Here is a 26,536-nt window from a genome sequence, read left to right as displayed (position 1 = left end):
ATTAACAAATACAAAATATTTATAAAGTCTTGCGGTTGCGATATATACATATACATATAGTTATCAAATGGTTAGTTCTCTTATTAAGAGCCTCCCAACTCATTGTCCTGAAAACACACATAAATATTTAATCGTTTTTATATTTGTACCAAGCCTACTATTAGAAAATAACTTATTTATTATTTCTCCATTGAAACCATATCCCGGCAAATGAAGAAGGCGGCCACTAGGGCTGCCGTTTGTGCAACTTCTGTACATCCTTTGGCCAATCGTTCCTCGATTTGTGCCAGCTTAACAATAAGCTTGTTCATCACCGACATTGGTAGCTCAACTGTTGGAACACATACATAGTTAAGAAGATTTCAGAATAAAATATTCACGCACTTACGCCGCATAACAAACAAATGTAGTTCTGTTATTATGTCTTCCAAAGCAAGGCCTCTAGCGTACTTCGCACTTTCGACAGCTGTTTAAAAGAAAACTATATAATAATAATAATGATAATGGAATGCAGTCATACTCTTAAACGATGACTCCAAGCTATTGCCAGATAGCAAGGCTTTTAAAATCTGTTCGATATCCTGCCTCAACGGATAGCCCACGCACATGTAGACATTATCCTCGTTGACCTTATCAAATGCCATCACCGTACTTTGCAGAACGTTTAAAACCTTTCTCATATCGCCTTTGGCCAGAGTTAGTAGAGCCCGCTTGCCATCATCGGTTATTTGAACGCTGATAATGTAGATAAAGAGTGAAATGGATTGGTTGGCAGCACAAGAACTCACGATTCGGCATCAATGATTTTTTCCAGTCGGGGCATCATCTGGTCCTGAGATAATGGAGCAAATCGAAAGCGGGTACAACGCGACTGCAGCGCCGGAATGATTTTACTCAAGTAATTGCAAATCACACAAAATCGCACGTTGTCCGTGTATTTCTCAATGATGCGACGCAGAGCATTCTGGGCATCGTTGGTCATGGCATCGGCCTCGTCCAAAATGATCAGCTTAAAAGTGTCGCAAAAAATGGTTCGCGTAGAGGCAAAGTTAAGGATTTGACCTCGAACAATTCCAATTCCTCGGTCATCGGATGCGTTAAGTTCCAAAACCATAGACTTGAACTGCTGTGGAGAGTAGAGTTGACGGGCACACGCCAATATTGTGCTTGTTTTTCCCGTGCCAGGCGGTCCATAGAATAGTAGATGAGGCAGTTGCTTGCGGCTTATAAAGCGGGTTACTTTAAGAAAATAGGAAATTGATTGTGTAATTAATTAGTTGCTTAATTTGCTAGAACGCGCAAACTTACTTGTTGATATTATTTCCTCGTGAGATATCAAATCATCCAAGGCACTTGGACGATACTTCTCCACCCTTAAAAAATGAATGTGTAGCTTGAGGAAATTTAAAACTTAACGTCATATTACCATGGCATGCGTACAGCGGGCCCATTAGTGTCGGTCATAGTTTTAAGCTGTGATTTTAACAAACAAAAATATAATTAAATAAAGGGGCACAAGCCAAACGTCGATCCAGAAATGCCGGTAAAAAGCGATAGACCGATTAATGTCAAGATAACTGAATATTGCACAAATTATTAGTGGTACTCGCGAATTGTTTTTTAGGCCCCGTTTACACTAGGTCGCGTTCACCAGAAAATTAGCGAATACCCTTTTTTAGCAATTCAACAAAATTTTGACTAGTTATTGTTTTTTACGCGTGTATAAAAAACGTAATTAAGTATTTGTTTTCAAATTTTATACTTTTGGCTGCTCCTATTTTTGGTTGTTTTAATATAATTGAAATTTCAAATTTAAACACATTTTTCTTAAAAAGCAAAACTCAAAATAAAATAAAGTGACAAAAGTCAGCACCTTTATAACGAAATTCAACAAAAAAAGGAACTGCAGCAGGCCGAAATTTATGGTTTCTTGATGGTATAAAGTTAAGTCCGTAAATATGCTCTATACGCATATTAACATCGAAATCGTAGTTTTTTCAACTTATTTTTTTAATATCAATAGCAATAAACTTTTATAAAACAAAAAAAAAATAACTAAGAACAGGTTTTTTTCTGTTTTCTTGTTTAGGATTTATTTCTTATTAGAACATTTAATATAAAGTATATTTTTATAAAATATTGTAATTATCTAAATCTAATAAAATAATTTATTAATATATTATTGTATTTCCTATTGTTTGTTTGTTTTGAATGGCTGGGAAGACACCAATTGCACTAGGTCTTTATTTGATTTTCCGAAAATCTCACCAACACGATAACGCATCCAAAACATTTTTTGTTAATAGTTATTTTTGATTTGAAAGCCCTCACAAACGGCAGTCCTAGTGAAAAGTTAATTATGAATTAATATACAATATTACTTAGTTTAGGTTACCTTTCAACATAAGAAACCTGTCTTTTGATTATTTGTTCGCTAGAGGTTTTAATTCAATATTCCAATTCCATGTGCGGCTTGCGCTTTATGACCTCATCTTCGAATGCATGATCACGTCATTTTATTAATAGTCTGGTGGATGAAATCATAATTTGTTTAAAATGGTTTAGCGGTTAAAAAAAAATCGTTTACCTGTTCTGGAAGATCAATGTCGCCAAAAAGAAGATCTGTTCGCTTGGCAGTACGTCTACGCACTTTGGGGCTCTTGTCGAACCTGATCGAAATATTAATATAAAAATGAAATTTAAAGTTATTTAAATACATAGGTTTATGCTTCAATTATGTTTTTTTATTCTTACGGATCTCCATTTCCAAAGGGTGAAGGACTTCTACTGGTTGTCCTGCGCATAACCACATGCGTAGACTCTGAAAACTTATCGTCCTGCGGTATGTCATATGTGGCATTGCTTACTAGGGACTTTTGAGAACCAGGATTAACACTATTTGAGAGGTTACTGCCCTTGAGATTTAAGGAATCGAATATGTCAGATATATGCACATTACTGTTTTGCGATAGGAAATGTTGTAATATTTGCTGTTGAATGGCACTTTCTTGCTTTACTTCCTTCAGCAGCGATTCATGCTCCTGCAAGTGAGATTCGGCAATGGCCAAATTGCATGACATTACAATGGAAGTGTCGGAAAACTTTTGAAGAAGGAATTTAGCTTCTGCCACGGTTGAAACCTCGTCCAATAGAGCCTGAATCTTATTTACATCGCTCTGCACAGTGTCTTTTGAGTCTTCGAATTCCATAATAGCCTGCTGCACATGCTCTATATTCTCCTGAATATAACTAATGTTTGTTTTTATATTGTCTACTTCGTTGAAATCATCTGTTCGCTTTTCGGCGCCTAAGCTAATTTCCATTACGTTCAGATCGCGGGAGAGATCTTCACGCTCCGATATTAAGCGTTCCAGCTCTTTTTCCAATTGCGTGATTAGCTGCCTGTTTCTGGCAGCATGCAAAATGGTCCGGTATAGGTTTTCCCACCGATGCCGTGCCGCCCGTGAAGTGAAACCGTCCAAAGTGGCAATTTTTGAAGTTAATTGTGGAGCCGCTCTTTGGCCGGACTTCCCCCTTTGACTTTTGCGAAGGGCAATAACTTCCTCGGTTTTTCGCTTCAGTATTTGCTCTTTCGCACTCATTTTGGCCTCCAATGATAACACAGCATTTATTTGGCGGCGCTGATCCTTTAGTAATTGAGCAATTTCCTTTGACTTTCGACTGTCTTCTTCTTTGTGACGACTTGTTTGTTCCGACATTTTTTTCATTAGTTTAACCTAGCCAAGTAAAGCAGAGTACGTTGAAAATTTGTAAAGAATTAACATTTATGTACTTACCTTTGTAAATTTCAGCTCATGCAACTCGTTACGTAGCATGCCTATCTTAACTTCATGGGACTTAAGTTTTTGCTGTTGTCGAAGATGCTCTCTCTGCGCGTTCTGCAACTTCTTTAGCTCATGTTGCATATTACTTAGCTTTCCTTCATAATCTGATTTCACTTTTTTCAAACTATCCTTGGACGGAACCGATGCAGAAGAACCTACAACATACCCATACTTTTTATTATAGCAAATAAACTTTTCGTTTAAAATATATTTACCCATGTTTGTCAAGACATCGTCTCGTTCTTTTTGAGTGTTGACGATTTTGCAATTTAACACTGATAGCTTTTCTTCGTAGTGCATTCGCATCAGTTCCATTCTCTCATGTGTCAACTCCAATTGTTCAATTAGTTTGGTTTTCATTACAATATTGTTGTCGATTACCTCCAAGTCCTTCATTACTCCTTCTTCTGTGAATGTTTTAGAGAAAGTATACTTTTTTTTTTATTTATGTAAATATTATTCAGACACGTTTAACACCTTTAACTTGGATATTTTGTGAGTATTAGAGTACAAAAAAAAACAAAAAATGAAGTAAAAACCGAGTTACCTTCTGAATCGCTACTGCCAGCATCCGCTTCTTCCGAACGGGCGTTTTGATTTTGGATTCCCGGTAAAGAACGCGACATTAATAGCTCCCTTTCTTTTTCCAAACCCTTTTTGGCCTTGCTTATAATGTCACCTTATTATGGGAAAATGAATTCAAAAATTAATATAATCAGGGATATCGATCTTGAAATACCTACCATCGTAAACAGGCTTGTTGCTTCTGGGTGAATTTGCAGCTGAATTTTCCATTTGCTTGCGCATTTCTTCAGACTCTATTAATTTAGCCTGGAGTTGTTCGATTTCCAACATATAGTTGCCAACGATTTTCGTTATTTCAACATCACAACCGTCGCTACTAGTCCACGTGTTTGAATCCAATTCCAACTTGAGTCCAGCATTTCTTTCGGTTAAAGAGCCGACAGTGTTTTGCAATGACTTGAGACGTTGCTGCAGCCGTTTGGTTTCCGATAGAAGCAACATGTTCTCATTAAATGTATCCGAAATAGTTGTGTTTCCTTCGCAATCTACCACAAGCTTACCCTAAAAGGGAGAAACATATTTTCCAAATTTAAAACTAAACGTTAAGTCATTCGCAAGATGAACATATTACCTGTTTGTATTCCAATAACTCCATCTGCAACGCTGCAATTTCTCTACGAAGCTGGGAAATCGTTCGAGAACTCTGATCTTGGTTGATCTTAACTTTGTTTTTAATATTCCGCGCTCGGTTTGCGTACTTCAACGTATTCAACGTTTCCATAAAGTCTCGATCACTTGGCGACACGCACGCGATCATTAAGGTCTGACTGTTTCCACCCAAGGAGTCCTGAAGAAGGCGGGTTAGCTTGGAGTCTCGATAGGGTACGTGTAGAGCCCTCTTGGAGGTATCACCCAGCGCCGAAATACAGTTGCCCAGGGCGAGAAGACCACAATTAATGGATATGCCCTCGCGGGCACGCTCTCCAGTGGCCTGAGTCCTTTTGAGCCGTTCCGAACCCGCTAGATCAACAAAGTGAAACTTTGAAGTTAGGGTTTCCAAATCATTGCCAGAAGCGTTGTCATTTGGGGCAAGTAATCGCTGTCTGCGCACAAAAATGGTGAACAAAGCGTGCGACCTAGACGACTGATCGTTCATTTTTGTCGAAGCAGTGGTGCGTGCTAAAGCTCCTTGTTGAAGGTACCTTAAAAATAATTATGGAAATAAGTATTTAAATCAATTTGCTTCTACAAATTGAACTTACTTTAAGGCATCTTGTGGTTGGAATATTGGTTTTATTGACGCTCCAGAAATTGTTATTTGTCCGTTGCCGTCTTCGTGTATCTTAAAGTTGCTGTTTTTGTTAAATGGGTCCAATAGATCGAAAATGTCCTCGTTATACAATTCGATATATTGAACAGCCAGACTGAACTGCGGACTTCCAGCAGTGGCTGTGAGTTCTGAAGAGCTACAGGCCTCCAGCTGCTCGATGCCACTGAATATGTGGCGAACAGCTCGGGGAATAATTCCGAGCAGGACGGACTCGGATGTTTCGGATTCATGATCGAAGCCAGTGCCCATCGTATACGTCTTGCCGGATCCTGTTTGTCCGTAGGCCAGTACGGTGGCATTATAGCCATGCAGCGTACTATCCACTAATCGCTCCACGCATTCCGAGTATATATCACACTAAATGAAATTTACAATGACCATGAGTGAAAGGAATTTTATGTGAAAAAATAAGATTTACCTGGTTGGAATTAGTATCGAAGACATAATCGAAAGTAAAGGCTTTGTCCGACCCAAGAAAAATCTGGGGCTCTCCAAAAGTTACTGTCGTGCAAACACGACACATATCTATTTGTTCTCTTGAGTTTTGAGGTCGGATTCTAAAAGATCACAAGATAAAATTAAAAGTAAAGTACAATTGGAGTCATAAGTTATCTATAAATTAAGATTACCTGACAGCAACTCGTACTGTACTGTCCTTATTTACGAGGTCTACTTCGGAAATCATAGTGTAGTTATATCTAAAAACAATTATAGAACTGAATAAGAAATTCTAAATTAATAAATTGAAAATTAACATACAAAACTTAGGTGCCCATATTAAAAAAAAAAGATTTTTTTCCAGGCTTGTGTCACTCACACATAAACCAAAAAATGTTAGGCTACAATACAAGGTCATTATATACCAAAAATATTAATTTGGCAAAATAAATGGGTGTTGTAGGAAATACTCAAGACAACCGCCCATCATTATGTACATACATTCATAAGTGTTGTTAATTTTGCTTACATGCATACATGCAAACAATGTGCAAATACAGAGTTTATTTTAGAGTAACATAATGAAAACACAAGTCAGTTAAGTTAATACGATTAAATGCACACAATGTTTGTTTATGTATTCATACATATGCACATACGTACATATGTGCCTACAAGTTGCTGACCAAGAAAAACATACATATGGAAATTGAAAATAGTAAAAGACCGATTCATCTAAGTAATTATTGTGTTAGAAATAAAAACAAAGCTACATACCAAACAAAATAAGTAGTTCCTCGTGTCTTACAAATTAAATGAAGTAATTATAGCGTCTATTTTCGATTCAATTCATTGAGACACGGACAATTTTGCTCTTGTGTTTATATTTCGCCAGAACATATGGTCTAACAGAAGTAAGCTGTTCACAGGTCGATTAATTTACAGCTACAGTTGGCTGTTCACACCTGACGTTAATGACCATGTTAATAAGGGTACTCCTGCAAGATTAAATCAAAAACTTTTAACGGTTTAAATGCACAACAATAGCTGTTTACATTATCGAAAATCAGTTAAGCTTTGTAATTTTTTAACTTAGTCTTTTAAATTATTGAATCGTAAACACTAGCTTACAAATTAAATTTTTTTTCGAGCTGATCATCAAATGTTTTAGTTTACAGCCTCCTACTAAGATTAATATTTATATTTATTTATATATATATATATATATAGTATTATATTATTATATTAGATTTATTATTTTAAAGTAAGTGTATAACTTTACACACTAAATATATAATATAAAATCGCTATAAGCGGCCATCTCAGTATAAGCTTGTAGCTTTTAAATAATATTAAAATCTAACCTAATATAACTAATAAAAAATATATGTAAATTGTAATTTAAAAATTGTTTAAAAAAATTAATAATGGTTGATACTTTTAAAAGATTAATTGATATTTAATATATAACATGTAAATGTTAATTCTTTAGATTTTGAAAACTATATAAATAACGTCAGACAAAAGTGGACTCCGATAAAAAGTAAAATTAAAAGAGTGCCCCTGTTGCTTATCGAAACTGTCGAAAATTAGATTTCCATTTCTGCATTGATAATTTTGCAAATGAATACTGTGTTTCGAAGGCCATTGCTATTTCGCCGATTTTGCCAAGTAATCGTACCAAAAGCACTGCCCAGAAATAATATCCATCGAGAATTGATTTTCACTAGTGAGTAAATGTTTGAAATATTAGCATTTCAGGCTGAAGAAGAAGAATAGTTACATACGTGTGTATAATTCTCAAGGTACCAGAGCCATGTCAAGCACTTTGTCCAAAAAGCTCATCGAGTATCCAGTTGCTCGCAAAGATGCCACTGTGGAGGAGGATTTCCATGGCACCCAGATCAAGGATGTGTACCGCTGGCTGGAAGATCCGGACTCGACGGAAACCGAGGAGTTCGTCAACGCCCAAAACAACATAAGCCGGCCATTCCTTGAAAATGGTGACGAGTGGCAGAAACTCAATTCCAAGCTGACCAAGCTGTGGAACTATCCCAAATACGGATGCCCCATGCGATACGGAAACTATTACTACTACTTTATGAACACCGGCCTGCAAAACCAAAGTGTTATGTACCAGCAAAAATCGTTGGACGACGAAAGCCAAGTGTTTCTGGATCCAAACACTTTGTCTGAGGACGGTACGGTTGCCTTAACTCAAAAAGCCTTTTCCGAAGATGGCAAATATATGGCCTACGGACTGAGTGAAAGTGGATCCGATTGGATTAAGATCCTCATTCGAGACGCCGATACTGGCAAGGATTTAAGCGAAGTCCTCGAAAAGGTTAAGTTCTCCGAGATATCGTGGACAAAAGACAACAAGGGATTCTTCTATGGTGTAAGTAATATAATTTCTTTCGCAGCACAAACTAAAATGTATTTATCCAGAGATACCCCGATCAAGATGGAAAAACTGATGGATCTGAGACTAAGCAAAATGAAAATCAAAAATTGTACTATCATCGGGTGGGCGAAAGCCAGGATAAGGATACACTGGTGGTCGAGTTCCCCGAAGAGCCTTCATGGCGCATGTAAGAAATCTTTAAACTGAACAAAAACATCTCTAGTAAGGTTATAATGATTGTGTTTTATCTGTTGTAAAGCCAATCTACTGTCTCTGATTGCGGGAAATACTTGATTCTGGCTATTGTGAAGGATTGCCGAGACAACATTGTTTTCTATGCAGACCTTGAGCCAGGACAGGAAATAAACTCCAAACTGAGTGTCAAGAAAATTGTGGAGAAATTCGAGGCGGACTATGATGTGAGTGATTGCTATCAATTTCTTCGGAACATGTTAATATATTCCCTACTATTGCAGTACATTACCAACGAAGGCTCAAAAGTATTCTTCCGTACCAATAAAAATGCACCAAATTATCAAGTCATTGCCATAGACTTTGAAAACCCAGAGGAGGACAAATGGGAAACGCTTATAGCCGTGAGTTATGATGGTTTTTCCAACTGAATATAATTTAAAACTGAATTTCCTAAAATAGGAGCACAAATCGGATGTATTGGACTGGGTTAAATGCGTTGATACTGATAAATTGCTCGTTTGTTACATAAGGGATGTGAAGGTAAATACTTACCACGAAACAGCTTATTTTTCAGAGACTACATGGGTTTTATTTTCTTTTTTTCAGAGCGTTTTACAGGTCAATTCACTGACTGATGGAAAACTACTGCGTGAATTCGATCTTGATATCGGTACCATTGTGGGGACCTCCGGAGACAAGAAATATTCTGAAATATTCTACAACTTTTCATCGTTTTTAAACCCCGGTTCCATTTATCACTATGACTTCAAGACACCAGAGAAGTCGCCTTCGGTGTTTCGCGAAATCAAGCTCAACTTGGAGGGCTTCCGTCGCGAAGACTACGCGGTTGAACAAATATTCTACAACAGCAAGGATGGCACCAAGGTTCCTATGTTTATAATTCGGAAAAAGCGTGATGCCATTGAGCCGCGACCATGTCTGCTTTACGGATACGGAGGTTTCAACATCAGTATGCTTCCGTCCTTCGGACTCTCTGGGTGTGTATTTTTCTGCTTCAAATTGATTTTCTTTACTATATTTTGAATCTCTGAAGGCTTATGTTTATTGACACCTTCGATGGAGTGCTTGCCTATCCGAACCTGCGAGGCGGTGGTGAATACGGCGAAAAGTGGCACAACGGCGGTCGCCTGCTGAACAAGCAGAACGTATTCGACGACTTCCAAGCGGCAGCCGAGTATTTGATTGACAATAAGTATACGACCAAGGACCGATTGGCAATCCAGGGTGGCTCCAACGGAGGACTTCTGGTCGGCTCTTGTATTAACCAACGACCTGATTTGTTTGGCGCTGCTGTGGCACAAGTCGGGTTCGTAAATAATCTTATATCTATATAAAAGCAAAAATCATATTCGTAAAAATTATATTTCCCAGAGTAATGGATATGTTGCGCTTCCACAAATTCACAATTGGACATGCTTGGTGCTCAGATTACGGAAACCCGTCGGAGAAGGAGCACTTTGACAATCTTTACAAGTTTTCGCCGCTGCATAATGTGCACACTCCGAAGGGTGCCGAAACGGAATACCCATCCACTTTGATCCTGACGGCCGACCACGACGACCGCGTCAGTCCCTTGCATTCGCTGAAATTCGTTGCCGCCCTGCAGGAAGCTGTTCGCGATTCCGAATTCCAAAACAACCCAGTTCTTTTGCGGGTGTATCAAAAGGCGGGCCACGGTGCCGGCAAGCCCACCTCAAAGAGGATCGAGGAAGCCACTGATATCCTGACATTCTTGTCGAAGAGCCTTAAAGTCGACACAGTCAACGTTTGAGTGGTAAACAATAAATAAATTGCATTTCTCAAGGTCAAACAAAAATTGCTGCTTTTACAATGTATTCAATAATTTCACAATAAATTACACCCCTGAAGAAGACATGTATTGTTTACTTTTTTAGTTTAATTAAAAAAAAGTAAGTAAAGCGATAGTCGAGGGTTGCCAGAATCAAATATTTGGCTTTTATAAAAAGCATGTTTTACAGTTTTGCAGTAGTGGCGGCTTAATAAGCATGACTAAATTAATACCCATAAAAATTACTAAACTATACATTTAATTGTTAGAGTAAAATTTCTATAACGATGTATATTTGGATGTAGCGCATATTATGTAGCTTCTATATTTTTGTTTATTAACGAACTTGCCAAATGAAGACCAGTGGCTTATTAACGTATGCTTTTAGCTTCGTCTTGTCAAAATAATCATTCTTTTTGTTTATTTTCCAAAAATACAAATAAATTAAATACCAATAAAAAGCGGTAAAGTTTCTGTGATTGAATTTATTATTCAATTACTACCTTTATTTGATTTCTGGAAACGTACATGTTATGTAGCAGATTTACTTTTCCTCTGGTTTGCTGAAGACAAAGGTCAAGTTGCACTTGCCGCAGTAATGACGATCTTCGTGGGCAGCCATGAAGACGCCGGCGCCGCAGTTCTCACCGGGGCACTCGCGACGGAGACGGTGGATCTTGCCGTTCTCGTCAACCTGCGGAAAATACAGACGAGGTTAATTGTTAAGATCAAATATGATTGGTAAAAAGTTATAGATAGATAGGGCACTGATGAAGTCACTCTGAGATCCAAATCTTAAGCGCAAGACCAAGACTCAAGAATTCCAAGAACAGATCAGAATGTTTTCGGGTGTCGGTAGATTGTTGTGTGTACCTTGTAGTATTTCAGGACAGCTAGCTTGACCTTCTTCCTCTTGTGCTTGATTTTCTTGGGGGTGGAGTAGTTCTTCTTCTTGCGCTTCTTGGCACCACCACGCAGACGCAGCACCAAGTGCAAAGTGGACTCCTTCTGAATGTTATAGTCAGAGAGGGTGCGGCCATCTTCCAGCTGCTTGCCAGCGAAGATCAGACGCTGCTGATCTGGAGGAATTCCTTCTTTGTCCTGAATCTTGGCTTTAACATTTTCGATAGTATCCGACGGTTCGACCTCAAGAGTGATGGTCTTGCCCGTGAGGGTCTTAACGAAGATCTGCATCTTGTATTCCAGTCACCAAACTGTAAGAAATAAGAAAATGTTGATATAGTAAAAATATATAGGAGTCGAAAATAAAGCTTAGACTATAAGTTATCTAAGAAAATCAAACGATGTTTAAAGTTATTTGTGTATATGGTTGTTTATTAAGCAAACTCTTAAAGTAGGGAGCAACATTTGTTGGTTAGACAAGCAGCACTGCATTGATAACGCCGTCGTTTTCTGGATTGTTTGTGACCTGAGCGTATTTGCCCCACACAACTTTTCCTGTTTGCGTTACCAATCCAAGTTCAGAGATGTTGACTTCGATGACTGTGCCCTTTGTGATTACACCCAATGATGTGAACATGGGCGAGCTGGGGTTCTTCTTCACTCCGATAATGGGCAGATTGAAGGTGGCTTTCAGTTCTGGATGCGTCACATGGGCCTTCTTCATGCGCAGGCCCATGGGTCGGATAAATCGTTCGAACTTTGGTGGCTTGCGGGTAAAGTTCTCGCCGACGAAGGTAACTTTGGTGACCATGCGCTTCCACGCCTTCCGCTTCGTCTTGCCAGTCTTCAGCACCTTGAAGACCTCTGCATCTGACTGGGCCCGAACTTTGGGAATGGGCACGTCCCACTTGCCAGCCTTTTCCTTTCTCTTCTGCTTGATCATGTTGGACAGAACTTTGGCGCTGGATTGGATGCCTCTGTCGAGCAGGTAATGTGGCAGGGCTCCATCCTCAACCTTCTCTTCCTGCTTCTTGACCTTCTTCTCCTCGTGGGCCTGGATCTTCTTCTTGATCTGAATCTTTTCATTGCGCCGCTCCTTGTTGAAGAGTTTGGCCTTGATGCCGCGCAACTTGCGAGCCTTGCGTGCTCTGTCCTTGGGAAGACGAGCTTCCTTCTTGCGCTTCCGCTCCTCGTAATCCAGTCGCCTGCCATACAGCTTGCGATGGCGCTCCATATACTCATTCTGCGGCATGGTTACTTGTTAATTCTGGAGACCAGTTCTGAAATATATGCAAGTGGTTAATACTCTATAGAAAGCGGGGGGAGTGCGATATGTTTCCTGGAGAAGCCTTTCCTAGCCATCCACAGAAAACTAATCACGCGAAATTTCACTTACCTTTATGTATAAAATTAAATTTCACTATATTTATCTCTCTTCACAAGTCTACTTTAGCAATGTGAACTCCTAGTCAATGTTACATGTGCACTGCAATTATTTTCATTTTCCAATAAAATAACAAGAGCCACGTAATGCACTCGAAACCAGTTACAAGTGTAAATGACTTTAACTTTGTATTTATGCGTTTTAATTCACTTAAACTAGACTTAAAAATTAACAACCCCAAAAACTTACCTTGCTTCGGCAACAGAATCAAAGGAAAGAAAGAATCACATATACAGCGTGACAGGAAGTTGAAAAATTGTACGCAGGGCTGCATTCGGAGTTTATATTTATTTCGTTTTTGACTTGTTAAAACTATTGAAACGTGTGGAATGAAACAATGATCGTATATCAGCTGGGAGATCAGTGCATAACATTTATATATGAAACTGTTAAATATTTTATGTAGCATAAAATAATAGCAAAATCATTTAAAAACTTGCTAAATAAAAAAAAAAATGTTAAACTCGGCAGTTTGCCATTTTCAGCCTCACATACAATTTCTCCACACACAAAAGCGTCAGCGAAACTATAATCCCACCTGTAATAGGAAGATTAATTAAATCTGAAGATTTTCGAATTATCATATCATGCATACAGATTAAAATAATAAATGCTGGTAAAACTCCTGATATGCTTACAGGGTAAACAGTGTATAGCGATAGACAGGTGGGCTTTTTAATCTGTCGCCGTCGTAGGATGCGTTCCACAAAACCTTTTTCCTGGGCGTTACACATACTAAAACAACATAGGTATTGTTATATTAACAATATATGGAATTTCAAAAAATTGATTGCCTAATATTTTCAGTACTAGTTCCTTGCATATGTTATGATTAACCCTTAAATATGGTTGATCAACGTTAAATAAAATATATTATTTATTTATTCATTTATTTATACCTATTTATTTAAAAAAAGTTTTATTTTTGTGTGAACGCTTGGAAACTCACTGACCATACTTTAATAGCAGGTGTAAGTGTGACCATGCACTCCTCTTTACGTTATTGCACAAACAGTAACTTAATAGAGTAATTAACTTTGAGTTAAATTTTTGATAAATTGTTCATCTCCTCAAATTATTTGAGAAAAGCAATCAGTTTCCGAAATTCAATTATATTAAGTATATGCTCGCTTACGCCGTTCGAAATATTTCAGTATACTGGCTGTTTTTGTGTAAAATCCAATTTAATATTTCAACCTCCATTAAGCCAGAGACTTCACGCAAATCGCAGATCTCATTCGCATCGAAAAATTCAGCAATTACCGGGTAAGCGTCAACTACTTCACAGTGAAAAGCGAAGCCGCCGGCTTTGAGATATGGAACAGCTTCCTCAATATGGCTGAAAATCGGCAGTTCTTTAGAACTTCTCGAAGAGGACAGTTTCTTTTCTATTAGTCTTGTAATGGATTGATTTTTACTTTCCTTTCGAGTAATAAAAGTTATATACTTTTTAATTTAAAGTGTTTTTTTACTTACTCGAAATAAAACTTTGTAGTAGCCGATATCCTCAAATGAAATTGTTAAAGGACTAGAAGTTATCTGATCAACAGTAGCCGGACCTTGATCTGAAGAGCTCAACAATCCTCCAACCACAGAAGATGTATAATAGTTGTACATTACAAGAGAGAACAAAAAAAGGGTCATTACAAGAAAGCGTACAGAACGGTCTTTCGGATTCGGGTCCATTCCCTGTTGACAACAAGCTCCAAATGTCTGCAGAACACGTTCGATGCATGCCGCTTTAAGTTTGTCCTTCGCGTTGAGTGCACACTCAGTTGAGGTTTCTTGTTTTTGAGAATTATCTCTTTTATCTAAAAACTTTCCGTCTATAACTTCAAATAGCACCCAAATTATGCTAAAAGCAGCTAGAGTTAATAACGAGAAGAACCATACTCTGGCGCTAAATGGTGACAGAAAGTTTCCTGCCCACGCAGCACTATCCCCTCCAGGCGTAAATAAGTCTGGAGTATATCGGTATAGAAAAGCAGTTTCGAATTTCCAGCTTTGATGAATTATATCAAACTCTGCGAAACGGTTAATGCGATTAAATGCTCCAGATGCGGCAATATCAGCCTCGTTTCGCATAACTATTCCCAAAAGACCAAGCCGAAAGGTAGTATTTCCCAACCGACCAGCCCATCCTCTAGAATTACGAAAGTTAACAGTGAAGTTGAAACGCTCACGTAAAAGTCCCAAAAGCTCGTAGTGATATTTTATAAATGCAGCTACTCCAGAGTCCTTTGTGGGGCGCGAAAGAATAGATTCAATTTGCTCGTTTGAAATAATATTTTCCTTATCGATCTGAAATCGCATGTAACAAAGGGCTACAGGAAGTTAATATAAGAATTTCAGAAACTTACAACGCTGGCTCCTCTAAGTGTCAATCCGTTAAATTGTCCGCGAAAATCAATGCTTTGCAAATGAGTAATATCGCTTATAATATTAATTGTGCCATTTATTAAAGTAGCTATCAAATGTATTTCCAACTGCGATTTTAAATGGCGACCTTTTGAATGAACATCCCAATATGCGTAGCCGTCGTTAGTTTCATTTACATAGGTAATCTGAGCGTTTGGACCTACATAATTAAGTTTTAAAGGAAATAACGATTGAACGTCAAGATCCACACCCCAGATACACCATTGGTAGCTTTTGTTGAAGTATCTATTTTCAGAGGCTTCAAAAAGAAGCTCAGATGATCCACTGCATCTTGCATTTACTAGGATAGAGGTTCGAGCGTGACTATCTATAGTCAATATAGATGGTAGGGAATAAGTATCGTTGAGGTGTACGACGCTCACAAATTGGTTTCTTTCCATCAGAGCAAAAGTCGTTTCTCGAAAGTCTAAATATTTAAAGTCAAATATAACTTAAAAAACATTTTCGTATTATTTCTTACCTTTGAGCGAACAAGAAAATACAATTGTATGCTTGGTTTTAACCAAGTTAACAACGAAATTGGTCAAAACCGATACGTCCATATCCAGGTTTTTTTCACCTGCGACGAGCACAAAAACAAACATGCAGATTGGGATTTTCATTTTACAATGTTCATTCTGGTCAGGCATTATATATAGTTTTGTGGTATGTGATTTTATTTGATTGACAGCGTGAATTGCAGGTGGTAATTACCGACTCCAAGCAGAGAGGACGTAATTCCATGTCATGACAAAGCGCGTATAGCCACAGAACTTAAAATGTAAAAAGGTATTTTTAAATTTTTTTATTTTTAATGATGATATAATTTTTTTAAGTAAAGAAGATTGGGCATATATGTAAACCTATTTTCAACCATTTTCAGGACCTACAGTATAACCACATTTAAAATGATTGGCATTAAGAATTATGAGGTCTGTATAAATGGAATTACCTAGATGGTTTTTTATATCATCAAGTTATAGTCTCTATTGTTACACAACATTTTATGAGATTTAAACAGCTCCAAATAAGAAATCTGTTGGCTTTTAGTTACCTATGTATACTGAGTAATTTTTCTTCACTACTTTGTTACTTCGTAAGGACGGGTTTTTGTTTGATTTTTATAATACTTTCAGCACTATTATCGATCACAGTTTAATCAGAATTGAGCCACTTAAAATAAAATAATTAAATGAAATGGTGTCTAAGTGTAGCCCTGATTGACAAGTTAAATTAGCTTATGAAACTTTAATGAACCGATAAAGGGTCCCATTAATCAGGATAAAGTTCTAAATGGGTTGAGTAAAGTGTATGAAAACAGCTCATGGAAAACTTCTTAAAAAATTAAACATTTGTCAAAATTGACAGTAGAGTTTTTTAAATTTCCAACTGAAGGCAAACCTTCTCTTTTAATTCAAAGAATTTTTTTTTATTTATATCAATAATAAAGATGGTCACAAAATTAAAACTATTGCGCCTTACAAAAAAATAATTTTTCTATTTGTTTAAATATTTGTTTCACTACATTGCCATTTAAAAATTGTGTGATGACTATCGTTTCGATGATATCGAAATTTGTACATCTCTAGTTTGTTTACGTTTTAACCAAGTAAAATATAACAATGAACTTACAACATGTCGTCTTCGTTTAGATATAATCTTTTAAGGAGTGTTAAGCCATACACTCCTTTCACGTCGCAACTGACAAAATCTATGTTGCGTGTCCTTATTCAAGTTTCTGTGCATTTTATTGAAACAGAAAAGTCGTCTTCTGAAGTGCTTTCGCTTGCACTAAACAAAATAACAAATGCAGGTCATCAAATTCCGCCAAACTTTTGCGAACTCTTTACAATGGTATTTCTGATGCTGCAAATCTTTTTAAAATACCCAAAAGGAGTTGTAAAACACCATGAGTTGCGAAATTGTTTAATGGATGATTTAAAGTAGGTATTCACAAATCATTTGTACAGTTTTAATTAATAATGTTTAGTATCTTATCATTAGTTTTACAGACGAATACGCTGACGATATTTGCAAAGTTTTGTTAAACCATCGAGACATACTCAGCAAGAACTTTTTTGAAACTAAAATTGACCGTGTTAAAATGACAAAGTTTCAGTGGAGAATTAATATTTCCTTATCTTTAAAGTAAGTAAATATAATACACAGTGTGGTTAAAGTTTTACACAAATTAAATGAAATGATGCTCATAAATAAAAACATTTGACCCCCTGTATTTATAAAAACTTGTTAAAACTTACATGAAAATGATATATGACATTTCGTTATTTTCAGTACTGTGCAAATAGATAAACCTACGATTGTGCTCCACTTCAAGCTCCAGAATAGAGAATTTAGAACTCTAGAATTACCGTTATCTATGTTTCAGCAAGTTCGCTATAACATAGCCCTTCTACTGAATGAGTTAAATTCATTGCAAAGACGAACTGCTTTAAAATAATTTAAATAAATATACCTGTTTGAATTGTTAAATTTGACATTCAAAAAAGTGTGTTAATAAAAGTAATCTAAATTATAGAAAAAGGTTATATTAATTTTGTTTTAAATAATTACACACATCACTTGTGTACCGTAAATGATGCTACATAAATAGACTGCGATCATTGGTCATTACTAATTTAATATTATTTAACTATAAAAAAATAATAAATTTCCTACCTCTTTTTCTAGCATTATTGATTTTTAATTGAACTGCCTTTTATTGTCAGAAAGTTAGATAACACTACAATAACATATAGGGCCAAAAGAAAAATTATAAAGTATTTTTTTTGAGAAATAAATTAAACTAGTTGGATTTTCACAATAATTAATCAGGAAAAGCAGATTTTAAAAACCGGAACACCCCTTTTCGTTTACTGTTCTGTTTTCATTTCATTCCAACAATGCGATAGTTTTTCTCTAATCTCCTCCAAATTTAAGTTATCGCTGTATAAATCGATATCTCAACAAAATGGTAAGCAATATTATTTCTTTGTAAACACAAAAATATTAATTTTCAATGGGTTTAGCTACCACTGTCACTTTTGAAAACAGCACAGAGCCATCCTATGGTAAGTTATATGTGCACTATAAATATTTTTTCAATTTTGAACCATATTTATATATTGTCACCTATTTAGTTGGTGGAGCTCAAAAATGGTGAAACATACAATGGCCACTTGGTTAGTTGCGACTCCTGGATGAATATCAATCTCCGCGATGTAATTTGCACCTCAAAGGTAATATTTAACTGAGTGCAAAATGTGGTAAACGTGTTTACCTACAAACAATATGTGTTAAACAGAGGGTTTTATAGGAATATATTCTTTGCAGGACGGTGACCGTTTCTGGCGAATGCCGGAATGCTATATCCGCGGAAGTACCATTAAATATCTGCGTATTCCCGACGAAGTGATCGACATGGTGAAGGAGGATGCGCAGGCAAAGTCGAGAAATCGCACAGAGATGAATAAAAACCGTGGCGGCAACTCGTCGCAGAATCAACGCGGCGGACGCCCTGGTGGCAACCGAAACAATGTGGGCAATCGTCCTGGCCAGGGATACGGAGGTCCTGGAAACAATGCGATGCGCCTCGGTGGAACTGCTGGTCAAGGGAATCGTCTGCCCCACGCCGCCAAGAATAGAAAGTAGTTGTTTGGAGCGTAGTAATAAATTTCTTTCAACTATTCAAGTCAAGTTTTTATTGTTTAAAAGATGACATATTTATACAGTCTCGATAAGTTCAATCACGAGGTTTTCTTTGCTACTTATTGCCATGGTATCTGTCTATTTTCCAGCAAGCAATTAGAATGAGTAGGTTTAAAGTTTAAAAAATCACTGGGAGTTGCATTATACTACCAAGCACATTAGACCTTGCAAAGAGTTATTCGATTTTCAGCTTCATTCGTGAGGACATCGGGCACGGAATGTGGGGATTCAAGTCTTTCTGCCTCCAAATGCTTCAATATGCAAAATTTTACTGGACCGTCTGTTGTATCATATAGTTTCATTATATTCGAATTTTATTTTGCCTATATTTACTTTAAGAAATATTTAATAAAGAGTACAGGTAAACAAATGTAATATTTATATGTATTGTAGCTAAACGAATTGACGGCTTTTTAAAAACTCAAGCATGCCCTGAACATTGGCATTGACCTGTGGCGGCTGCTGTTGTCCGTTCAGCAAATTATTGGGCATCGCCGCCATAGGAAGCAGTTGCTGTGGCTGATTCGTGAAACCTAGAAAGACGAGTGAGCTACATTTAATCGCCTGTTGAGACGCAAAACTCTCGAATAAACACATACCAGTCTGGGAATTTTGCTGTTGAGCCAAATGCTGCAAAAACATATCCTGCTGTTGTTGAGGATGTGGGGGAATTTGGTTTTGTGGGAAAGACGAAAATTGTCTAAACGAAAGTATAGCCGGATCCATTGAAGTCCAATCACTATTGTTGTAAACTGTTGGGGATAATATATCATTAGTAATTTAATTTAGTGCACGTATATGGAAAAATCCACATCAACTTTTATATTTCACTTTACAAGTCAAACTTATTTCAACATAAAGACAATCTACCAAAAACGAAGGTACGAAAATTATTATTTAAAAAAGCAAATCTGTTTTTTTATATAAGTATTAAATGGGAATACTTTATAAAATCTTTTGCGATTTCATTTTCCGTACATATGTTCATATATTGTAACTAAAAGTAATCATATATGAAGATTACATTACACGATTAACGTTTAGAAACATTATTAAAAAGGACTTTCAGAACTAATACCATTTAGCAGCTACAAATTGTGATATTAAGCTATTGTCAAAATTAATGAAGTTGTAAAAAATGTTTGAAGTGGAAAACTACAACTGAATTTTTTAACCTCAAGGAAAATATTGATGAAGCCAATTAGATTTAATAATTCATGAACATTTAAGTTTTTCAGCCATTAAGCTAGGCGTTCTGCTAAAGTATGGTTTGAAGGAAATTCTTACTCTCCATGATTACCAGTTTAGTTTCGAAACTACTTACCCTTGTTGTGAGCCATTGGGTGCTGCAATTGTGAGTCGCCCACGGGCTGTCCTGGGTTTTGGTGCATGGCCAAATGAGCATTCCAGTTGGCAGCCATCGGCACCTGGTGCTGGCCCTGGGGCCCATTGTTTCCCACCCCGTTCACAGGCATGTTCATGAAGGGCATTATTTTACTCGTGTGCTGCATTCTGGATGCTCCGCCCAGGCCCAATGTGTTCATGTGATTGAAGCCCGGCGGAGGCATGCGTGCCCTCTGCAAGTTGTCCACCAGTTGCGGATGGGGGGGAATTTGAGGCTGTGGTAACAGCTTCGGTCCGGGGTTGTCATTGTTAATACTCTGTTGTTGAACAACTTCATTTTCCATAAGTTCAGCAAGTCCCTTTTGGGTCTCAATAAAGGGGTCGAAACCTTAGGGCAGGACAAACAATTAATGGAAAACCTCGAAATTGCAATATAAGCCATGTTTTACCTAAGTCATCGTCGACTATCGAGTTCTGCGTAAACCGACTCTGCTGAGATTGCGTGTTTGGAGGCTGAAGAACCAAAAAAAGGTTTGAATACTTCAATGAATAATTACTTTCAGAAATAGAAAACTTACCAAGTTTTCAAACATTCCCATCATCCTCTGCTTTTGAGGTTGCTGTTGTGAATTAATAAGTCCTGGGATATTGACGTGATTCATTACTGACGGTTAGCAGGAATTTATCGAACTATATAGAACCTACCATTTTCGACAAAAGGCGAATTCAGTCGATTGTTTTCCAAAAAGGCCGCCACACGTTGTGGCTCGGGAACAGCACTGTTTCCATTCATTTGAGGCGGGTGTCCATTTAGATACTGATGGTGTGACTGCTGCTGATTTTTATGAAAGTCAAAGAACTTCGACATGTTTCCGCCAAACAGATTCTCCCCCGTTTGCTGTTGTAATAGTTGTTGCTGCAGAAGTGCATGTGCTTGTACTCTATTTAAATCGAGTGAATTAGCCTGGAAATGGCTAAGGAAATCTGAAAAAATAACAAGAGGTTAGATATAGGATTTTATATAATAAACACAACAAAAAAAGTGAAAATATCAACAAGTGGTCTAGCACAGCCAAGTACATAGTATATAAATCAAGAAAATCTTACCGTTTGCAGGACCGTTTATTTGTGAAATATTTGTCGCAAAGTTGTTACGTTTTTGTAGCTCGTGCATGCGAAGGAACTCCTCCTGTTGATGCAATACTTGCTGATGGTGATGCTGCTGCTGCTGTTGCAAGTGTTGCTGCTGAAGCAGTTGCTCCTCCACATGCCTTGTGTTGCGTATCATCACATTTTTGAAAGCTTCCTCCCACTCTGTTTTTAAAATATATAGACAATTGTGAACAAAATGATTGAAAAGTGTTATCAATGTTTTTGAGCAGTTACTACAAACAAACTTGTTAATAATAATAAGTTTTTTTTTTCAACAAAACTATTGATATTTCTAGTATTATTATTAGCAAATACATTTTTTTTAAAAACATGCAATAAAGAAATGTTTACCGTTTGTATTTGATGCCTTTTGGATTCCATCAATATCTGTGTATGCCCGTTGATATTTTTTAGTAAGTGGTTTACGATGTTTGGCAGTACCGAAAAATGAAAAAATTGGCATTATTTAGGAAGAAAATAAAGATTTTCAGTTGTTATCAAGATTGCTGAGCAGTTTCACTTCGAAAAACAAAAATTGTCAATTTACGGACATTTCGAGCGAAACTTTTGCAATAAGAAGTTTAAAAGCTAAATTCTTAAAAAAAATATAATCTTTATTTTTTTATTTTTCCCAAGAAAACTTACCGTTGACCAAGTCTGGTAAATGAGACTGTCGCATTTCCAAATCTAGCTTATTTTTTATTAAGGGGGCCTGCTGGAATGATGACGATGTGAAGAAACTGGGCGGGTCATCGAAAATGTTGAGCTTGGACAATGCATCTGAAAGTATAATTATGAGTATAATGTGTTAGAATTAGATAAACGTCCATACCAGTCACTCGGCTTTCGTTCTCTGGCAGACTGGAGATTTCGGCTGGTTCATCGGGTAAACAGCCTGCTTCTTTGCCATTACTAGGTGCCATTGCAATGGGGCTGATGCTCTCAGGAGTTTTAGATCCCGAAAGATTCTGTTCAGCCTCAGCAATAGCATCGTTCATCTTTTCGGTATCGTCCTGAGTCTTTACACTGTCTTGGTGGCTTTCAGAAATCACACTATTGCACTTCTCTTCCGTATAATCACCAGTTAAACTCTTTTCACTTAAGCTACTCTCTGAGATATGCCCTTCGCTAGTTTCGCTACAAGAGCTCACAGATCTTTGAACGTTTGTTCCCGCTAATCTCTTTTGTGGTAAATTGTCTTCACAGCTTTCGGTTACTTCCGTTTTCTTATGTATTATTGTACTCTCGTTCGGCTCAATTCGCTCCACCTGTTTGCTTGCTACGGGTGCTGAGACAGGTTCCTTAACCTTCTTCGGCTCCTTTGCTCCAGTCGAGGGTCGATCTTTTCCGCGATCTGCCCTCGATCGATTGCTAGTGCTCTGCTGCGGTTCAGCCTTTGTGGAGGTTGGCGCATCTGTTGTGGCCTCGGCGAATGTCTCAGTACTTGTGCTGCCACGGGATTCGGGAACGAAATTCTCCTTGTTTGAGGCGGTGGAGTTCGAGTTGCCACTGTTCTTGTTTTTCGATTTGTTCTTCTCGTGTCTCTTCTCGTTGCGCAGCTTCTCCCGTTTGCTCTTCCCACTGGAATTGTTCGAACTCGCAGTCGCCTCCCTGCCGTTGATGGGCGAGACCGATAAACTGGGCCAGGCTTCCTTTTGCTGGCCATTAGCTGCACTCGAAGCATTCGTGCCCGATCCAGAGGACGATGATGACGCTGACGACGACGATGGAATCGCGGCTGATTGGGGATAGATATTATTAAGTCATTAAGTGGCTACTTAGAAGGAAATTACCATTTGCTTTAGAAGCTCCGTTACCATTTATAATACCTGCTGTATTCGGTCCGAAAGAGGCAATAAGAGTATCGTGTAGGCGCTTCTCGTACTCCTGATGTTTTCCCTGGTGCATTTCCTTTAAAAACGGGCACAGAACATTAATATTTGGCACTTAAGATTGATCACGTCAGTTACCTCTTTTGTAAAACTGGCCTCGGGATCTCCCAGTTCATGTAAGTACATACAGTCGCCCTTGGGACACTGCTGGTTTTTCATGAAGTGGCTGCAGTATTTGGTTGTCCCCAAACTAGTCTTTATAAGCCGCCCGTCGATCATAATGTTGTTGACGCTTTGAATGGCCCGCAAAGCATCAGAGTTGTTAACATATGTGACATATGCAGAGGCAGATGGACCCTTTTAAATCGAAAGCACAGAATGAGAAAAGGAAAAGGAAGGAGCGGCTTCGGAGGACCGAAAACTCAGATACCCTCGCAGTTTAATAGGAAGCAAGTTGAGCAAATGTTAAGTGCAGTGAAACACCTGTGATTTTTTAATAATAACATTTAAAGTTATATTCATTTCCACTCTTGCAACAACTCCTTAAGAGTTGCATTTTAGCATAAGTAAGCACAGGAATAGAACAACAGTTCTGAACCCATTAAATAAATAAATAATAAAAACTCGTTGCATTTCGCACACAATTTTGCCTAAAATAATAAAAAAACATGTTAATATTTTGCATAAAAAAGAATTTCAAAATTTTTTGCTTAAAACAATAATTCTACAGGGTTCGCTTACCAGAGCAGCTAATAACAAAAAGTTCAAATTCATTTTAATTCAAAATAAATTTTGGTACTTGTTAATCTGTTTGTTTCATTGAAAACGTGCCGTTAATAAAGTTTTCTTAGAAACCACCTAAAAATGACTGAGCAACTCGGGTATTGGCACTAGGCCATATCAATGTATAGAGGTAATAAATAATTGAATCTTACAACTCTTACCTGGACCCCGGCATACGTGGTACTTGGATTTATAACGACTTTATGAATTTTCCCATATTTACCAAAATACTCGTGTTTCTTTAGTATCTGAAAGGGGAACGATCAGTATGTCTTTGATGAACTCTGACAAGAAATCAACATACGTCTGCATCAGCAAGTCGAGGTGGTAAGCCCACAACAAACACCAAGTTCTTTTGGACCACACGAACGTTGGCCAAATGTTTTCGGTTTTCGGTGATCTTTTGCTTTCGTTGTTGGTCCCTTTGGCGTTTCTGGGACTTGAAGGCAATCATCTGAGATAAGGTAAATTGAAATTGGATTAATGGAAGCGATGGAAGTAATGGGAGAGGTACGGCCTTGACTTACTTCTTCCTGTGATAACGGCTTAAAGTCAGCTGGATTTTCTGGATATTCCTTTCGACACGCTGGGCACAGCTTGTTCTCATCCGTGCGGATCCTGTGCCAACAGAACCTGCAAATCTTTAGGCAAAAACACTTGTATTCCCTGCTGATCAAAAGGGTTTTTGTGGGGCTGTATACCTGGTATCCACAGGTACAGGGAAAGAAGGTAAGATCATCCACCTCCAGTGGCTCCATACACAACGGGCACTCGACTGCGTCATCATTACTGCTCAGGCCGTTCATTTTTAGGTGATTTTTGGTGGTGAAGTGCTCGCAGTTCTAAATTTTTAATAAACTGTTGATAAGAACCAAGCTGTAGAAAGTAAAAAGTTAAATAATTTTATTAAACTAGTTTGTCAGTCAGGTTTAGTACCAGGTTTTATATGTCAAGGACAAGTTTTCTTCAAGATTGTCCATTTCTAAATTCAATTAACCAAACTTATTTGCGCACTGGTATTTACAAAAAAAAAGTTTACGAACATTTTGTATGAAAGTTCAGTGGAAAATGTACTTAAACTCATACCTATATATATTTTTTAAATCAGTACTATATTTACCGCGAAAACTTCGCCTCAACTAAGCCCTACGTCGTACCAACATCTTTTTTGGATGAATCACCCGAACATTGCCATTATTTTGCATACTATGAAAACAAGTTTTCGGAATTTAGCACCTGTAGCTAGACTTTCTTAAATTATATTAATTTGTAGCGCTTTAAAGGGTACTCGGAGTTTTCCGCAATTTGTTTACATTATAACCGTGGCATTGTTGACTTTATACAACCACTGAAAAATTATCAAATGTATGCTACCTGACGATGTTTACTGTCAGGTAAGTCTTTTGTATATATACAATGACACACATACATGCAGAAAAGTCTACACGCATACAAACAAAAAAACGTATTTTTAAATATGGAAACCTTTTCATAACAGATATCAAAATTATTTGTGAATACATACTTATGTACATACATCAACAAGTTTTAAAAGTTAATTTTTAAGCCTTTTTAAAAACAAAAAAAGAAAGTATTTGTTAGAGTTTAATAACCAAGCACTTGTGTGAACATGGCGACACATTAATAGTAGAGGATATCACGCAAGATTAGAATTGGCAGCAATATTTCCATATGCATTGGAAAATCACTTAATAGTTGTACATCAGTAGTTTGTAAACCCACTATATATGCAAGCATATACAAACACTTATGTACTTGTGCGTACATTGTTCACGCTACAATTATTTAAGAACACATACAGTTGGTTATTGGGGCCAATAATGGTTTATAAATAATAGTAAGACATCCTAACGCACCAAAACGTTGGAAGAAAGACATTTTTAAGGAATAACAATAAGCAAATAGGAAATAAAAACGATAAATGTACATAAGCAAGAGTATATATACATACACATATGTATGTACACGTAACACGTATGATTGTAGGTGTGATGTAGGTTTTTCTTTATTCACTCTGTGTAGTTGATGAATCCGGAATTGCAATATGCAAATTGAATTTTCGAACGCTTATTAATTTTTATAAATACTTGGTAGCAAACGTATCAAACGAAAGTACTAAGGCTAAAAATAAACGCAAAGTAAACGAATGAATTCGCCAAATTAAAGACTTCAATTTTTTTCCACAAGAAACATTCGATATAAATCCACAACTCATACTATCGATAACAGTTGAAGCGAAAATACCAATTCACACGACTGCATTGTTTTCTAAATATATGCTATTGTTTTGAGAATATAATTAAATTCATTAATTAAAGTTTAAATGTCCATTTACTACATTTGATAATTTTCTTGAAAACTAATTAAGGAATCAAGTGTAATGC

At 37.2% G+C, this 26,536-nt stretch overlaps 9 protein-coding genes across 27 annotated transcripts; 3 read left to right on the top strand and 6 right to left on the bottom strand.

Moving 5' to 3' along the window:
* Window positions 1-61: 61 nt before the first annotated feature.
* LOC128262324 (replication factor C subunit 5) lies at window positions 62-1,560 on the bottom strand. Its single transcript, XM_052996498.1, has 6 exons — window positions 1,427-1,560; window positions 1,309-1,373; window positions 789-1,239; window positions 521-735; window positions 389-466; window positions 62-331 (listed from the first exon to the last, which is right to left on the bottom strand). Exons 1-6 carry the CDS (start codon window positions 1,462-1,464, stop codon window positions 180-182), a joined length of 999 nt encoding a protein of 332 aa, XP_052852458.1. The 5' UTR covers window positions 1,465-1,560; the 3' UTR covers window positions 62-179.
* Window positions 1,561-2,076: 516 nt separating this feature from the next.
* Window positions 2,077-7,045, bottom strand: LOC128263476 (kinesin-like protein KIF21A). Of its 7 annotated transcripts, none has more exons than XR_008268442.1 (12): window positions 6,916-7,045; window positions 6,330-6,416; window positions 6,119-6,257; window positions 5,633-6,057; window positions 5,002-5,572; window positions 4,589-4,931; window positions 4,393-4,524; window positions 3,798-4,252; window positions 2,755-3,737; window positions 2,588-2,669; window positions 2,396-2,527; window positions 2,077-2,342 (listed from the first exon to the last, which is right to left on the bottom strand). XR_008268442.1 is itself a non-coding variant. In XM_052998540.1 (12 exons), the coding sequence occupies exons 3-12, from the start codon at window positions 6,383-6,385 to the stop codon at window positions 2,507-2,509; spliced, it is 3,207 nt and encodes a 1,068-aa protein (XP_052854500.1). In that variant the 5' UTR covers window positions 6,386-6,398; window positions 6,763-6,819; window positions 6,916-7,045; the 3' UTR covers window positions 2,077-2,506. The 7 variants fall into 7 exon arrangements, 6 of the variants coding, with proteins under 6 accessions (XP_052854500.1, XP_052854502.1, XP_052854498.1 ...); XM_052998540.1 differs by adding an exon at window positions 6,763-6,819 and having other exon boundaries at window positions 2,077-2,527; window positions 6,330-6,398; XM_052998542.1 differs by having other exon boundaries at window positions 2,077-2,527; window positions 3,798-4,000; window positions 4,061-4,252.
* A 661-nt stretch (window positions 7,046-7,706) lies between these two features.
* Window positions 7,707-10,631, top strand: LOC128263477 (prolyl endopeptidase). Its single transcript, XM_052998544.1, has 9 exons — window positions 7,707-7,867; window positions 7,944-8,536; window positions 8,587-8,729; window positions 8,802-8,961; window positions 9,019-9,138; window positions 9,197-9,277; window positions 9,344-9,735; window positions 9,792-10,064; window positions 10,130-10,631. Exons 1-9 carry the CDS (start codon window positions 7,762-7,764, stop codon window positions 10,527-10,529), a joined length of 2,268 nt encoding a protein of 755 aa, XP_052854504.1. The 5' UTR covers window positions 7,707-7,761; the 3' UTR covers window positions 10,530-10,631.
* A 386-nt stretch (window positions 10,632-11,017) lies between these two features.
* LOC128263481 (ubiquitin-40S ribosomal protein S27a) lies at window positions 11,018-13,184 on the bottom strand. Its single transcript, XM_052998552.1, has 3 exons — window positions 13,084-13,184; window positions 11,421-11,761; window positions 11,018-11,241 (listed from the first exon to the last, which is right to left on the bottom strand). Exons 2-3 carry the CDS (start codon window positions 11,739-11,741, stop codon window positions 11,092-11,094), a joined length of 471 nt encoding a protein of 156 aa, XP_052854512.1. The 5' UTR covers window positions 11,742-11,761; window positions 13,084-13,184; the 3' UTR covers window positions 11,018-11,091.
* Window positions 11,855-12,994, bottom strand: LOC128263479 (ribosome biogenesis protein NSA2 homolog). The gene is made up of 2 exons (XM_052998550.1): window positions 12,847-12,994; window positions 11,855-12,730 (listed from the first exon to the last, which is right to left on the bottom strand). The coding sequence occupies exon 2, from the start codon at window positions 12,700-12,702 to the stop codon at window positions 11,923-11,925; it is 780 nt and encodes a 259-aa protein (XP_052854510.1). The 5' UTR covers window positions 12,703-12,730; window positions 12,847-12,994; the 3' UTR covers window positions 11,855-11,922.
* A 132-nt stretch (window positions 13,185-13,316) lies between the features above and the next one.
* Window positions 13,317-17,709, bottom strand: LOC128263478 (ionotropic receptor 75a). 4 transcript variants are annotated; one of them, XM_052998548.1, is made up of 7 exons: window positions 16,265-16,572; window positions 15,794-16,085; window positions 15,255-15,739; window positions 14,371-15,195; window positions 14,030-14,316; window positions 13,490-13,629; window positions 13,317-13,432 (listed from the first exon to the last, which is right to left on the bottom strand). In XM_052998548.1, the coding sequence occupies exons 2-7, from the start codon at window positions 15,960-15,962 to the stop codon at window positions 13,353-13,355; spliced, it is 1,986 nt and encodes a 661-aa protein (XP_052854508.1). In that variant the 5' UTR covers window positions 15,963-16,085; window positions 16,265-16,572; the 3' UTR covers window positions 13,317-13,352. The 4 variants fall into 4 exon arrangements, with proteins under 4 accessions (XP_052854508.1, XP_052854509.1, XP_052854507.1 ...); XM_052998549.1 differs by having other exon boundaries at window positions 13,317-13,629; window positions 15,794-15,892; window positions 16,027-16,085; XM_052998547.1 differs by lacking the exon at window positions 16,265-16,572 and adding an exon at window positions 17,574-17,709 and having other exon boundaries at window positions 13,317-13,629.
* Window positions 16,886-17,856, top strand: LOC128263480 (COMM domain-containing protein 5). The gene is made up of 3 exons (XM_052998551.1): window positions 16,886-17,255; window positions 17,317-17,460; window positions 17,608-17,856. The coding sequence occupies exons 1-3, from the start codon at window positions 16,948-16,950 to the stop codon at window positions 17,771-17,773; spliced, it is 618 nt and encodes a 205-aa protein (XP_052854511.1). The 5' UTR covers window positions 16,886-16,947; the 3' UTR covers window positions 17,774-17,856.
* Window positions 17,857-18,149: 293 nt separating this feature from the next.
* LOC128261446 (U6 snRNA-associated Sm-like protein LSm4) lies at window positions 18,150-19,003 on the top strand. Of its 2 annotated transcripts, none has more exons than XM_052995156.1 (4): window positions 18,150-18,286; window positions 18,342-18,383; window positions 18,453-18,533; window positions 18,646-19,003. In XM_052995156.1, exons 1-4 carry the CDS (start codon window positions 18,284-18,286, stop codon window positions 18,961-18,963), a joined length of 444 nt encoding a protein of 147 aa, XP_052851116.1. In that variant the 5' UTR covers window positions 18,150-18,283; the 3' UTR covers window positions 18,964-19,003. The 2 variants fall into 2 exon arrangements, with proteins under 2 accessions (XP_052851116.1, XP_052851115.1); XM_052995155.1 differs by having other exon boundaries at window positions 18,174-18,286; window positions 18,453-18,551.
* Window positions 19,004-19,313: 310 nt separating this feature from the next.
* LOC128261444 (CCR4-NOT transcription complex subunit 4) lies at window positions 19,314-26,362 on the bottom strand. 9 transcript variants are annotated; one of them, XM_052995153.1, is made up of 17 exons: window positions 26,104-26,362; window positions 24,833-25,007; window positions 24,659-24,772; window positions 24,436-24,585; window positions 24,284-24,379; window positions 23,487-23,705; window positions 23,310-23,427; window positions 22,349-23,254; window positions 22,162-22,302; window positions 21,868-21,903; window positions 21,472-21,678; window positions 21,070-21,348; window positions 20,943-21,004; window positions 20,814-20,877; window positions 20,345-20,752; window positions 19,620-19,772; window positions 19,314-19,553 (listed from the first exon to the last, which is right to left on the bottom strand). In XM_052995153.1, the coding sequence occupies exons 2-17, from the start codon at window positions 24,935-24,937 to the stop codon at window positions 19,414-19,416; spliced, it is 3,198 nt and encodes a 1,065-aa protein (XP_052851113.1). In that variant the 5' UTR covers window positions 24,938-25,007; window positions 26,104-26,362; the 3' UTR covers window positions 19,314-19,413. The 9 variants fall into 9 exon arrangements, with proteins under 9 accessions (XP_052851113.1, XP_052851105.1, XP_052851108.1 ...); XM_052995145.1 differs by having other exon boundaries at window positions 19,314-19,772; window positions 22,162-22,296; XM_052995148.1 differs by having other exon boundaries at window positions 19,314-19,772; window positions 22,162-22,296; window positions 23,334-23,427.
* Window positions 26,363-26,536: the final 174 nt, after the last annotated feature.

Source organism: Drosophila gunungcola, unplaced genomic scaffold (assembly GCF_025200985.1).
Source record: "Drosophila gunungcola strain Sukarami unplaced genomic scaffold, Dgunungcola_SK_2 000001F, whole genome shotgun sequence".
Lineage (NCBI taxonomy): Eukaryota > Metazoa > Arthropoda > Insecta > Diptera > Drosophilidae > Drosophila > Drosophila gunungcola.
Note: the sequence above shows the minus strand (reverse complement) of the source record. Positions and strands in the feature narration are given on the sequence as shown.